The sequence below is a fragment of the Aethalodelphis obliquidens genome, unplaced genomic scaffold (assembly GCF_003676395.1).
Source record: "Aethalodelphis obliquidens isolate GAN/ISIS:26980383/991018 unplaced genomic scaffold, ASM367639v1 scaffold7, whole genome shotgun sequence".
NCBI lineage: Eukaryota > Metazoa > Chordata > Mammalia > Artiodactyla > Delphinidae > Aethalodelphis > Aethalodelphis obliquidens.
Window position 1 is genome coordinate 67,742,306 of NW_020837951.1, and position 15,431 is coordinate 67,757,736.

At 36.7% G+C, this 15,431-nt stretch overlaps 1 protein-coding gene across 2 annotated transcripts in view; it reads right to left on the bottom strand.

Annotated features, from left to right (window-relative positions):
- Window positions 1-15,431, bottom strand: part of HAUS6 (HAUS augmin like complex subunit 6) — a 40,753-nt gene that overhangs the window by 10,058 nt on the left and 15,264 nt on the right. For both annotated transcript variants that reach the window (XM_027105931.1, XM_027105930.1), the window contains 5 exons: window positions 14,435-14,605; window positions 12,812-13,005; window positions 11,946-12,072; window positions 9,520-9,622; window positions 2,901-2,982 (listed from right to left, as the gene is read on the bottom strand). In XM_027105931.1, coding sequence (XP_026961732.1) covers window positions 2,901-2,982; window positions 9,520-9,622; window positions 11,946-12,072; window positions 12,812-13,005; window positions 14,435-14,605 — 677 coding nt within the window. The remainder of the gene's footprint in view (window positions 1-2,900; window positions 2,983-9,519; window positions 9,623-11,945; window positions 12,073-12,811; window positions 13,006-14,434; window positions 14,606-15,431) is intronic.

Genomic DNA, 15,431 nt, shown 5'->3' on the forward strand with positions numbered 1-15,431 from the left:
GTGGTAATATAATGTTAAGTAAATATACACACACACTTTAAAAAACTGCATTTATGCTATGTTAATGTTGAGAAAATTTTGTATTTTAGAATACAAGACTTTGGAATTGGAAATAAAGTCTAAAAAAGAACTTCGGAAAGAATCTGACAAGTGATTTATTGGAAATTGGAAATTTTAGCTAATTATTTTTTATTTTCATTTGTTGTTGTTGTTATAATATGTCTACAATTAACAGAGAAATAAAAAAAAGAGAAAGGAAATAACAAAATGAGATTAGAATTCAATTTCTAAGACTAAGGATGTTTGTTTGGAATGCATGCAAGATCATACTGCCCTATCTCTGAAATGTAGTAAAGGAGAAACCGTAGAGGTTAAAGGTCTAGAAGAACTGCATCACCACCACTAGAAATATCATGGAACCCTCCTTTCCAGAAACCACTGCAAAGAAAGGTAGTACCCACAGTGTACAGCAAAGGCATCATCAATCACTGAATTCTGATTGTAAGTATGGTGCAGCCTCCATGAGCTCACTCTGATCAAAATCAAGCCAGGAGATCTATGGAGAAGACTACTTATTCTTTAGTACTTGTGAATGAAAACCACACGTGAAAGGGCAAACAACACACTTACCCTAAAAACTACATTCATCTCATGCTTTTTAACTGCATAATTATATTAACCATATCCACATATGAATTTCCCAATTAACTACACTGATACTGATGTAAGATGATGCCACTACAAATAAAATATTTAGTATAATACCTGAACTACATGCCAAAAATGGTATTTCTTTAAGTGCAGTCTCTCCACGTTACACATGAAACATTTTATTACAAAATACCTTTTACAGTAAAGAATTCTGAGCAACATGTTTACTTCCATATCCCAGTAACTCAACTCTTTACCTCTCTTCTGTTCTCCTATTAGGCAGTCATAATCTTTCATTTCCCATTAAGCGTTTATCCCTCATCACCAAAAGCCTTCCTCTACCTCCTTTCAATATCCCAACCTATAAGTAAAATAAAGAGTGAAAAGACAGTTAAAAGATCCAAAAGCTTAGAAAAGGATAAATGTGGAAGTCAAAATTATTTAATACAGGGGCTTCCCTGGTGGTGCAATGGTTGAGAGTCCGCCTGCCGATGCAGGGGACACGGGTTCGTGCCCCGGTCCGGGAAGATCCCACATGCCGTGGAGCAGCTGGGCCCATGAGCGATGGCCGCTGAGCCTGCGCGTCCGGAGCCTGTGCTCCGCAACGGGAGAGGCCACAGCAGTGAGAGGCCCGCGTACCGCAAAAACAAACAAACAAACAAAAACAAACAAACAAAAAATTATTTAATTCAACTTTTTCCTATATTAAGAGAATTCTATTTGAATTAAATTCTTAGGGGCTGAGCATCTGGCTCCTGTAGAATTCTGATAGTACATCTTAGTACAAAATTCTACTTCAAGAAAGAATCTTGAGGTTGAATGGAGTTCATAAATAAAATCAGATTTGTGAATTAATCTACTAACTCCATCAATCTTTAGTCCAACAAGAGACCTTAAATCAAAATATTTCATCTGTTCTCTCAAGGAAAGACAGACCAAAAACATAACTGAGATCGGGAAGCACCGACTATTTCCCTCTAAGAGGCATGCTTTAAGAACAATTGTGATAAGGGGGTAAAATTAGCAAGCCCAATAACTTTATAATTTCTTCACTTTACAAGGTCTTCACTGCAGATTTCATTCTATTTCTTTAGGTACTCAGAAAATCAACATCACACCCAGATCTAAGAACAAAAATAAAATTCTCCCACAAGTAGTGCTGACCTCCCATGAACCAGAAAATTTGCAGAGGAAACTGCCAATAGCATAATTTCACATGTAAGCTTTGACAATAGTTACGGTATTTCAACTTAATAACTTATTAAGAGTATACAGAATGAAGGGGGCCTCAAGTCATTTAAAATTTTCTTTTAGAATTATCCTAAATATTTTGTTTCCATATCTGTGCCTCATTAACATGGGGAAGTTGAACTGAAAATCGACTATTTAAATCAAAGGTTAATCAGAAAAAGCAAAATAATAAAGGAATCTATTTAGCATATCTGTGTTTGACTGCTACTTAATAATGTTTAGTTTCAATAAAGGACAAACACATTCACATTTAGTTTAGAGATTTCTGCTTTTATAATCTGGCATCAGTTTATTTAAGGGATAAATAGGATAAAAGAGGAAAAAAGACAATAAATAAAGTAAGAATACTCCTAGTTACAACAAACTAGCTAGGTTCAGTTTTTTCATATGCTAAATTTTGGGATTAGATTGAATCAGAAGTCTTCCCAAAAAAATTTTTTTTAAGTACAGAACTCTTTTTATCAAATGGCATATAAAGCCTCAATATATAGTACAGATAAAACAGAAGGCTGCTTAGGTTGAAGTGGGAAACGCTGGAACAGTCACAGGTTAAATTTGATTCATCCACAGCACCAGAGGGCGCTGCAGAACACAGACTGAAAACTACCAACTAGACTACCAACTAGATCATCTCAGAAGTCCCTAAACTCTTGGATTTAGTCGAACAGCCACAAGTGATTTCAAAGACGTTCACAGACACAAAAAGGCAAAAATTCCTAAACTTGCATTAAATAATTTTCACATATGTCTTTTTCTTCAAAAATTACATAATCCCCATGAGTCCCAACATTTAGATAAGAATAGAGGAAAAAAATGCCCTTGCATCAGAAATGTTGAATCTTTCCTGAAAACGTGGATCCGCAGTAGAAAAACACTGTCTGGTTAAGAGAAGAAAGTTACGAGCTATCTCACAGTGGAGAAGCTTGAAAGCTGGCTGAAGATGGGACTAAAATTAATTAAGAGAAAAAAAATCAATATGAAAATCAAATTTCTTTTACCTGTTGGCTAGATCACATTTAGTTTCCAGTATATCACTTGCCCTTCTGCAATCATCTTCCTGGGTATGTTGCTTACGTGTATCTAAAGGAATAGAAAAATTAATTACTCTTTAATTATGTTTGTACATTCTAATATTCAGAGATCTCTTGAAGTTATACAACAACCTCTAAACAGAAGAAAACAGAAAAATAAAATAAATGTTAAAGAAAAGGACAATTATTCAATTATTAAGTATAAAGTAGTATGCATGACAGTGACGGAGAATATGTACAATAGGCTTTTCTAGAAAGATAGCTCATACAAAGTTTCCCAAAAAGGGACAATTCATAATTCTCAAGTATTATATAGCCATGCTTCTTGTTTAAGTACACAGATAATGCAATTACCACATAAACCAGCCAAAAAGTTATACTACTTAGCATATTTTAGCCCAGCATCTATGACATCAGTCAACCTATGTATTTATTCTTCAACATATCATTTAATAACTATGTGTCATTACTGCACTAACAATAGGAAAAATAAATTAAAAATGGAGACCTGTCTTCAAGGAGTCAGTACAGAATTATGGTATACTGCTACAGTATTATGACACAAGTATGCACAGAATGCAAGGAGGCAGAAAGGCACCCGGCCCAGAGTGGGGAACATGAAGAAGCCATGAAAGTACTAAGAGAATAAGTTGCATGTTTCGTGTGCCACAGCATAAGGTATATCTAGTGGAAGCATGATAGGCAATGAAATTGATGACAAAAGCCATGGCTATGTTTCAAAGGATTTGATATTCCAGGAGCTCCTCTTCTTTCAACATGTTAGCTTCTGAAACACTATTTATACATGTGTCCAAAGTGTTACTGTGTAAGAAGCCAATGTGTATACTATGTAAAGTTTTCCTTTTAATTCATCATAATGCCACCTCATAACATTTTCAATACCCTATGCTTTTGAACCTACTAATTATGATGGAGTTACTGTTATTTATAAAACATTCCAAAAGTAAGCACAAATACAACTATACCACAAGCTTAGTAGACAACCATTAACTAAAATGATGATGATATATTCAACATCTTGTTATAACCTATAATGTTAAAGAACTGAAAAAAAATATGTATGTGTATGTGTGTGTATACATATATATATATGTTCCATTTCAGATCACTGAATCACTTTGCTGTACACCTGAAACATTGTAAATCAACTATACTTTAATTTTTAAATATTTTAAATTTAAAGATTTTTTAAAAATAAAAATGATGATGCATAACTTTAAACACCATCTGGTGGTGGTAGGCAGAGTTCATGCACATTTGTTCTGGTATGAAAGAAAGTCTGTAAGGTAAAAGCTGCTAAGTGAAAAAGCATCTAGAGCCTTTTTCTCTTTTCCAAAGGTGATAGGTGATCAAAAGTCACTGGTGGGTATTACACCAAGAGATGAAAAGGATCATATTTACATTACAGGAAGATCACTGATAGCCATTTGGAATACAGAACAGATAAACTATTGGAGGCAGAGTACCTAGTTAGAACACAATCACATGCAAGAAATGATGAAAACTAAACTTAAGATGCAAAGATAGCAAAGGAGGGCACAGTCATAATAGTGCATTTAGGAGGTTAAAACAAACTAAACTCACCACTACAAAGCAAACGAAACTAAAGCAGACACTGACTCCTACTGTAAAAACACTACAACTACTAAATAAAATGTAAGAAAAAAGGAAAGCCCAGAAGAATAAAAATCATCACATGACAGAACCAAAGACGGAAAGCACAACAAGCAGGGTAAACTTAAACTGAGAAACAAGGGCTCAATGAGGCAGGCTCCAGGGGCTGAACACAGGAGATTTAAATGCCTACATGGTAACAAGAAACATCATCTCAGGCCTCTCAGGCTGGGATCTGAGAGACCACCATAAGACAAGACACTGCAAAGACTGCTCTGCCTCTAAAAAGGGATTATAAAAATTCTGCCAACTGGACAGGGAAAGCCTGCTGTCTACCTGGACTCCTTGGTGAAAAAAAAGTATAGAAGGAAGGAAGGAAAGATATCTAAAACCTAGCCTACTCAAAAGGAGGTGTGAAATCCATAATTATACTGGCTACTTGTTTTAGGAATCCCAAACCAAAGACATTAACTGCTCTAGTTCAAAAGAAATCCCTGGGACTCTTGGCCACTCTGTAGAGACCCTTCTGCAATCCTGGGCCCACATGACTCCTCCAGAGGTGGGGAACCCACTGAAGTTGAGATTTCATTCAAATATTTAAATATTATTATTTCAATAGAACATCAGCAGGCAGAGCATACCGGAGAAGTACCCGAAATGAAGAGATACTGGGAAAATTGATAAAGATAAAAATCAATATATTTAAAATGATCAACAAAAAAGAAACAACAGGGGCCATAATGAAAGAAGATGACACCATGAAAAAGAATGGGTAGTTTTGAAAAAAGAAGCAAATAAAAAATACATTCATGAAAATTAAATACTAAATGGACAGGTCAAAAAGGAGATTAAACATAAATAAAGAGATAATTAGTGAACCATAGCGAGATACAAAGAAAATACCCAGAATGCAGGTCCAGAGTTACAAAGAGGTTATAAATATGAATGAGAAGTTATGAGATATGGGGGACAGAATTAGAAGTCCCAATAATATGAGGGATAAAAGAAAAGGACCAAAAGAATAAGAGAGGGGGGTAATATTACAAGAGATATTAGTGAATAAGTTTCCAGAACTGAAGAAAGATATGAGCCTTCACGCTGAATAAGCACACACAAGTTCCAAACAGGCTAAATAAAAACAAATCTACATTTAGACACAGCTCAGTGAACCTGCATAATACAAAAATAAATAAGTCTTAAAAGCAACCAGAGATCAAAAATTACCTACAAATGAACGACAATTAGAGAGACAGCAAATGTTTCGAAAACAAAAGAAGGCAGAAAGCAATGAGATCATATTATTAAAGTCCCAAGGAAAAATAAGTGTTGATCTTGAATCCAAACTATCATTCATAAGTAAAAACAAAGATATTTTCAAAGAAAGACTAAGAGATCTTACTATTCAGGGTCTGTCACTAGAAGAAGTGAAAGATATACTTTGAGGTATACCTCTCAAAAGGAAGGAATAGAACAAAAGTAATACTGACCAAAAAAATCAGTAAATATATTGGTAAATCACACACAATGATTGTTAAAAAGAATTTCTATCAATGTCATTTTTTTTTTAACGGGTAGGGCATTATCCTAGAATAAAAGTAAGAGGACAAAACAACCATATACAGTGAGTGAATCCTCCTTGGATCCTGGTTCAAAAACAAACATTTACAAAGAACATGTTGGGGGATAAGAGAAGTTTTATTTATAAACTTAAGAACAGCAGAACAGTATACGTATGGTTAGATTCAAAGTAAAATTATTTTTATAAACATACATCAGAATAAACTTAAGATTTAGGATAGTGGTTACCTCTGCAAATGCAGAATGAACAGTCAAGGCCAAGGGGTTAATATCCAAAATATACAAACAGCTCATACATATGAATATCACAAAAACAAACCCAATCAATGCATGCCGCAACTAAAAATTCACATGCCACAACTAAGGAGCCCGCAAACCATAACTAAGGAGCCCACCAGCCGCAACTAAGGAGCCCACCAGCCACAACTAAGGAGCACACGTGCCATAACTAAGGAGCCTGCCTGCTGCGACTAAGACCCGGTACAACCAAATAAATAAATAAAATATTTTTTTAAAAAGGGGCAGGGCTTCCCTGGTGGCGCAGTGGTTGAGAGTCCGCCTGCCAATGCAGGGGCACATGGGTTCGTGCCCCTATCCGGGAAGATCCCACATGCTGTGGAGCGGCTAGGCCTGTGAGCCATGGCTGCTGAGCCTGCGCGTCCGGAGCCTGTGCTCCACAATGGGAGAGGCCACAGCGGTGAGAGGCCCATGTACCACAAAACAAAAACAAAAACAAACAAAAAAAAAGGGCAGAAGATCTAAATAGACATTTCTCCAAAGCAGACATACAGATAGCCAACAGGCACATGAAAAGATGCTCAACATCACTAATTATTAGAGAAATGCAAATCAAAACCACAATGAGGTATCAACCTCACACTTGTTAGAACGGCCCTCATCAAAAAGTCTACAAATAATAAATGCTGGAGAGGATGTGGAGAAAAGGGAACCCTCCTGCACTGTTGGGGGGAATATAAATTGGTGCAGCCACTATGGAGAACAGTATGGAGGTTCCTTAAAAATCTAAAAATAGAACTACCATATGATCCAGCAATTCCACTCCTGGGTATATGGGCGGGAAAAACGAAAACTCTGATTTGAAAAAACACATGCACTCCAATGTTCATAGCAGCACTATTTACAATAGTCAAGACATGGAAGCAACGCAAGTGCCATCAACAGATTATTAGCTTAAGAAGATGTGGCATATATATACACACATACACACACAATGGGTATTTCTCAGCCATACAAAAGTGAAATATTGCCACTGGCAGCAACATGGATGGACCTAGAGAATATTATGCTTAGTGAAATAAGTCAGAGAAAAACACTATATGATATCACTTATATGCGAAATCTAAAAAATAATACAAATGAATTTATATACGAAACAGAAACAGACTCACAGACACAGAAAGCAAACTTACAGTTACCAAAGGGGAGAAGGAAGCGGGGAAAGGGACAAAGGAGTATGAGATTAACAGATAACAAACTACTTTAATACATGAAATAGATAAGCAACAGGATTTACTGTATAGCATAGGGAATTATAGCCAATATCATGTAATAGCCTATAATGGAATATAACCTGAAAAAAAAAAACCAAAATCACTATGCTCTGCACACCTGAAACTAAAATATTGTAAATCAACTATACTGCAATTTAAAAAAAAAAGAATACTCAAGGAAGGGTGGATACTCAAGGGTTAACTACACTAGTACTTTTTAAAAAAACTAAAGCAAATACTGCAAAGATTTGACAAGAGTGTTCAGTAAACAGGTATTTATAATATTCCTGTACTTAATAATGCTAAAATGTAATTTTTTAAAACTACTGAAAAGAAAAATCACTTCCAGCAAGATGTAATATGTAAGGTATAGGAGGGAAAAAGCTGTTGTACTTTAAGCAAAGTAAAGTGGTTTACTACAAAAAGTATAAAATAATGTTGAGGTTCCCCAGCCCAGACAAAGGCTCTAGAGGAAAAAAAAAAAAAGGAATCCCAAGAGTACAAACTGTGCAATGTGTGAAGGAAAGGGTTACCCCCAAAGAGCCTATCAAACACTTTTAAAATGTGGACTTCTAACTAAACTTCATAAACAGACACAAATATTCCCTCACTCTGAAGGCGACATAGAAATCTCCAAATGGACGTGAGGACAATTTCATGGTTTCACAGGGCCTAAACTAAGTATGCCAAGAGTACAAAGGCCCTTTCCATGCTGAAGTGAGAACACAATGGCAACCAAATATGCCAAGAACTATCAAAGTAATTCTATCATCATAAGCAATGCTCTGTATCTGAAAATCTTTTTCATTCATCAAACTATGCAGTCTTTTGTGTCTACTCTTCTGCTGGCACCTATCCTTGACCCTTGCTCTCTGGTCTATGATCTTTCCCAACTAGTGTCCTCCCCACATACACCTGACTCCCAAAGCAATCACCTATCCTAGCTGTGTTCATCCTTTTTCTTCCTAAGTCCTGTGCTAACTGCTGCCATGACCGATGGCCTGCCTAAACTCAACTGTAGCCTATACTTATTATCTGCTCCAGATTGGCTACATAATTCATACATTTTTTATTCATTTATCCCTCCACCTATCTACCTTACATTTACTGAACCCAATAAAAATTTCTTGTACACAAATACTAGGCAATTGGTGAAACTGAGTATGAAATTGATATTAGATATTGTAGAGAAATTAATTTTTTAGGTGTGATAATGGTATGATATTTGAGGAAACTGAGATAATTATTAATTTTAGGTGTAACATTAGTGTGGTAATTAAAGAGGAAAAAGTCCTTATTTTCATGGGAATGCATGCTGAAACAGAGTGAAGTGTTAAGGTCTCAGACTTACATGGTTTAGCAAACAAACATACACATTTAAAGCAAAAATCTCAACTGCTGAAACAAGCAACAGTTAAGTATTCAGGTAATTACTGTACTATTCTTTCATGTTAAAAAATTGTGGGCTTCTACACAAAACTTGTAAGTGAACATTTATAGCAGCATTACTCATAATAGCCAGATGGTGGAAATAACCCAAATGTCCATCAAAGGACAAACAGATCAACAAAATTCGATTCAATCATACAACAGAATGTATTCAAACAAAGTAATGAAGTATCGATACATGCTACAACTTGGATAAACCTTGAAAACACTGTGCAAAGTAAAAAGCTGTGCAACTGAAAGAAAGGAGACACAAAAAGCCTTATGTTAACGGAGGCTCATATGACTGAAATGCTTTGTGCATTTCACCACAGTAAATAACTGGGAAAAAAAAAACATGAAAGTTTATAAAAGAACTGTTATCACAGTGAGAAATATTAATGAGACTGAAGTTTAAAAGAGAAAAAATAACCAACCTGGAAGTGAAGCAGGGTACTGCAAAAGAATACTCTTCTCATATGCTTCTTCTGAGGCAGGATCAAACGAAAGGGGAGACATAGGTGGTAAAAGATCCACAGCCTTAAAACACAGAATTTGTTATTTTGAAATATACACACTTTACTCAGTACCACAGTAACAATACTAAGCAAACCTAGGAATGGATGGTTTTTTTTTCCCTAACGAAGAAAGAATTAGCAAACATACAAATTATCCTGTAACTATTTTTAAACTAAGGAGTATGATATTAGGAACAAGAGGACTACTTTGCCCTCCAACTATGCCTCAAATGTAATAGTACCTAAAATAAAGAGGAATGTCTCAATTTCTTTTTTTTTTAAATTGTAATCCTTACTGTTACTGGCCAAAAACTCTGGACCTAAATCCTGTTGTCTTTGTTGAAAGATGAACCAACTGCATGGAAAGGTTTGAGATGCACTGGCAACAAAGTGAGACTTGCTCTTCACCGAGATCAGAAGTATTAAAAGAGGATTGCACATTGTCCTTGTTTGAGTCACTTATTAAATGCCACTCGGGACTTCTAGCCGGGGTGTGTCCCATGGAGACTCACCCCCACCCCCACCCCCGCCATAGCTGTGAAGCTCAGAGCACTGCTTTGCAACAAACTAAATTCTCAACGTGTTCATAGGGACTGTGGGGCTTGGTCTTTGGTCAAAGGCTCAGCCATTCCGAGGAGTCCTACCATATTTTTGCTTCCTGCTCTAGTAGGTCTAGTGTCCTGGGTTTGGGGTGAGACATGTGGACTAGAGCTGTTAGATTGCACAGGGGACTGAGTGTTCTTCATGTTCTGCATCTTCGGGCATGCACAGACCCCCAGAGGATACGGTCCAGGTCCCTTCGCTCTGACGGGGAACTTTACCATGTCGAACTGCTGTGTTTACCATGTGCGTTTGTTACCTTTTCATCCTCATCTTTCTCATCAGAAACTTGTGGTTTTACTCTTTCAGGTTCTTTTACTTCTGGTCTCCGTTTGCTAGCTAGATGTTTGGGTTCACTTTTGTGCCTCTTTTCATCTTTGTCTTCTCCTTCATTCATTTCAGCCTGAGCTCCTCTGGGCCTCGCATCTCTGTCTGGCTCCTCCTTAGATTTCTGTTTAGGTGTTAGTCCTTCGGTTTGACTTCTGAGTCTCTTTTCTTCCTGGAGGTGACCAGGCTTTACTTTATCATCTCTTTCTTCTTCTTCTACGTGTGTTCCTGGTCTTACTCTTCCCGGTTCTTCTGCAGGGAGCAGTCCAGCAACTTGTTCTCTGGATGTAACTCTACGTCTCTTTTCCTCCTGGTCTTTTTCTTCTTCATCGACAGAATCATCTGATTTTGCTTTTTCAGTGTCTTCCTCAGGCTTCCGTTTGGCAGGGCCCCCTGTGAAATGAGATGTGACGGTGGTCTGCCTGGTAGTTTGCCTTGTAATCCTGGGGCTACATGAGACTTCAGATTTTGTTTCTCCATCGGACTTGCTTCTCCTGGGCATGCAGTTTGGAAACAGGTCTGGGGGACTTGTTCTTCTCTGCTATTTCCACTCTGTGGTCCTCACCACTTGTCTGGCTCCCGTTTTCTACACATCCATTCACTTCCCGACTGAAAGCATGAGCTCCATTCTCCAAGGACAAATCTTTATTTAAAAGGGATTTGGGGCTTCCCTGGTGGTGCAGTGGTTGAGAGTCCGCCTGCCAATACAGGGAACGCGGGTTTGTGCCCCGGTCTGGGAAGATCCCACATGCCGCGGAGCGGCTGGGCCCGTGAGCCACAGCCGCTGAGCGTGCGCGTCCAGAGCCTGTGCTCCGCAACGGGAGAGGCCACAACAGTGAGAGGCCCGCGTACCGCAAAAAAAAAAAAAAAAAAAAAGGTATTTGACTTGTGCCAGGTAGCCCTCCTCTGATAATTCTTCTTTATGTAATTTGGTTTCCAAGTCACATAACTGATTCTTTTTTTCTGTCTGCAGAAATTCATGCAAGAGATTCCACTTCTCCTTCATGCATTCCTTTTCTGCTAAACTATCTCTTTCCAAATCTTTGAGCCGGATGGTCTCGAGGATTTCGTGAGCAACATCGTGAGGTTTGTCGTAGACCGGCAGCGGCCACAGGTAGACAGCAGGCTCAGCCCCCACAGGCGACTTGAGCCTCAGCGCCAGCTTCTCCCCGATCTCATTTTCTTTTTAATACAATCCACTGAATCTAAAAATATAAACTATATCACAACAGCAGCTTAATGAACATTCTAATATGTATTTAGAAAAATCACAGAAACCGAAATATTTGAACTTAGGCTCAGATGCAAAGATGAGAAGCATACACACATATAGCATTTCCAGGTCATTTGTACCATGATAAATCAAGAGTTTGCAAGAGATTAAACTACTCTCCAAAAGTCAAGTCAATATTACTTACTGGAGTCCAACCTTTTATTAGACTGAAAGGAGACAGGCCGAGAAATTCTTTCCAATTTTTATGCCATTCTTCTTGTTTTTCAACAATAGAATGTTTTATAGTTGAGACATCTTCTTTTATTTTATACCTGTAACGGCATAAAAAAGAACTTCATTCAAAACATGAATATATAAAAAGAAGCACTGAGAAAAAGTGTTGAAGTAAGAATATTATAGCTCGTAGAGAAAGGGCAGAAAGTATAACTGAAAGTTCAACCAATTCAGCACACCTAAATTGCATAAACTCTCCCATTGAGAGTTCAGAATCTAAAATACCTTGTTTCCTTTTAATACCAAATAGCAATCATACATCTGTACCCTATTTATCTTTAAAAATATTGGGTTGGCCAAAAAGTTCGTTCGGGTTTTTCCCTAAGATGTTACCCAAACGAACTTTTTGGCCAATCCCATACAATTTTTTCCTGGTTCTGAACTCAAGTTGAAATTCTACTCCTACTCTCTATCCATTTCTAAAGAGAACCCATACCTCCCGGTCACCCTGCTCAATATAAACAAATTTTTTAAAACCTAGTTCTATTAGTAGACCCTACAAAAGAAAAGCTAGAGAAAAGTCAGAATTATTTGATAAAGAATTATCACTCAGGGCAAATAATATACTCCAGACAAAAGAAAACTACATTAATTTTCCTTGCTACTTCATGTGTCTCTCTAGAAGTTGGTGACATAAGGTTTTTGAGTACGAGTAAAATTTTCACACTTGTTTGCCAAAGCTACTGAGTTGTTAACTAAACAAGAGTTGTGCTGAGAAATTATCAAAACCACCCTACTCCTACCCCAGTGAAATAACAGAAGATCTTTCTAGTGTACCTCATATGCTTCAGATCTGACAATCTTTCTCTCTGAACTTTGGTCTCTTTTTCAAGGAAGTGAAGGTCTATTGTCAGTCTTGCTTGGTTAGCCTGACAATGTTCATATTTCATTACTTTCAAGACTTCATTTAATAACTGAATAACTGTTAAGAGATTCAATTTTCCAGCCTCATAAACATTTCCTATGTGCAACTGAAAAAAAAAAGTAGTGAACTATAGATTGTTAACATAGTAAAAATGCTACAAAAATATATTTACATTTTTCACTATTATATAAAAAGGTTACCTTAAAAAAGAGTGGAAAAAAAAGAACGACTGTCTACCCAAAAATAAAACTATGTAAATAATTCTGGCCCAAAGAAAACTACTGTGGAAGAATTAACACACCATGCTACACTTGTATATCATGCAAAAAAGCTGAAACTAGAATAAAAGAAATGCAAATAAATGGAAAGCAAAATAAAGACTGAGGAGAAAGATCAGGTTTGGAGAAAGATCATGAATTCATGTTTTACCAAAAGTTGCAAATTAAAGGACCCCTAAACGTTGATTCCAAACTTAAGACATGTTTATTTGGCCTACACAGTTCCAATGTTTTAAAATCATCTGAATTAGTTGCTAATATTTTTTAAAATCACAGATTTCACACAAAATTAGTACCCCAAAGATCTCATCATTTCCTACTTTACCCCTATTGTTACACATAATTAGCATACTTCATCTATATAGTATTACCTGCCTAGCCCCTGTAGGAATCTGAGTTTACAGATCCTGATTTTTATGTACTCTGAATTTGAAGTGCCTGACATGTTACCTATTAAAGTGAAAACTCTTCAGGGTCACAACAATATTTTATCTTTATATCCCCTTCACTATAATAATATCTGGCACATAGGAGATGCTCAAAAAATTTTAAGTTTACTAAGAAAAATAAACGTAGGCTATTCAGATGGAAATGTCCCATAAGCAAGTGGAAATAATTTGATGTAGTTTGAGTTGAAGGGGAGAGACTGGAAATACCAATCTGGTAATATTATTGTATAGGAGGCTGATGAAGCCATGGAATTGGGTAAGAAAATACAGATGGATTTATAATGTGGGAAAGAAAAGGGGCCATTAAAGGAACCATGGGGAACATGTTCATTTAAAAGTTAGAGAAAAAGGAACCAGTGGAAAACTGGAGACAGCAGTCTGAAACACCACAGGAAGACAACAACACTGAGGTCACAAAAGCTAAAGGAAGAAAACACTTTAAAACATTTAATACCATCAAGACGAAAGAAAACCGAGAGAAGAGTTTTTTAAAAGAAATTTAGCATTCAGGAGATCATTGGTGCTCTCTTTGAGAATTTATAAAAAACTAAGTACCATATCATCTTCCTACTAAGTACCTTCTACTCTCTACACTATATGATGTAGCGCCGTACAACGTTCGGACAATGAATAAAGGTCAATAGATGTGAATATAAACACCTTTAACAGTACCCCTCTTACCAGATATATTCACAAAGGTAAATTCTGAAAACAGTAGAAAAACACTGTGAGAAAAACAATATACAACATATAAAAAAATTCTGTGAAGGGAGTTTTCTCAAAGCTCCCTTAATTATCAAATGCTTACCTGACACATTTGTTTCTCAATTTTGTCAAGTAAGAGCCTTGGAATATTGATAGCAACATTAGTTCCATCTAAAGTATATTGGTTAACAACACTAAGGACTGAACTAACAACTTCTCTCTCTTTTTCCAAAACCATGAGTGTTTCATTCACTGAAGCCCACAAAGACCGAACCTTCAAAAACAGAGACAAAGGAATTATTAAAGTCTATACATAATCTATACATAAAGATATGTAAAATACAAATATATGCTCATTCCTAGGAACAAATTAGGTATTCCTGGAATGGCTTCTGGTAAGAAAAGTAACTATTTTAACAGTCTAAAAGCACTGATATTACTTTCAAGGGCACTTTAAAGAATTTCTCAGGAGAATCTAGCCCACTATGATTTGCAAAACATATCTAAGAAACCTTATACTACGGAGATGCAATTAGCATTTCCTGTATTCTGAGATGCCATCAGGGAAAATAAAAGATTTTCAGGAGAAAATAAAAACACTCACATCAATTTTAAGAGTCATTCAAGTTTCAAAAAGTTAAAATGTTGAAAACCATGCATTAAGCTATGTTTATTAAATCACATAAAAGAATGTTCACAGCACTATTTGTAATACTCAAAAACTGCAATCAACCCAAAGAACTACCTTGAATAAAAAGTATACTTTCCTTTAATCATAAAATAGAACATTATACAGCAATGAGAATGAACACATACAACAGCATGGATAAAACAGCATGAGTGAAAGAAGTCGAACACAAAAGAATATATTCTATACACTCCCCATTTACACAAAGTTCAAGAACGGGCAAAATTAATCTTTAGCATAGGAAGTGAGGATAGAGCTTCCCTGGTGGTGCAGTGGTTAAGAATCTGCCTGCCAATGCAGGGACACGGGTTCGATCCCTGGTCCAGGAAGATCCCACATGCCGCAGAGCAACTAAGCCCGTGCGCCACAACTACTGAGCCTGCACTCTGGAGGCTGCGAGCCACAACTACTG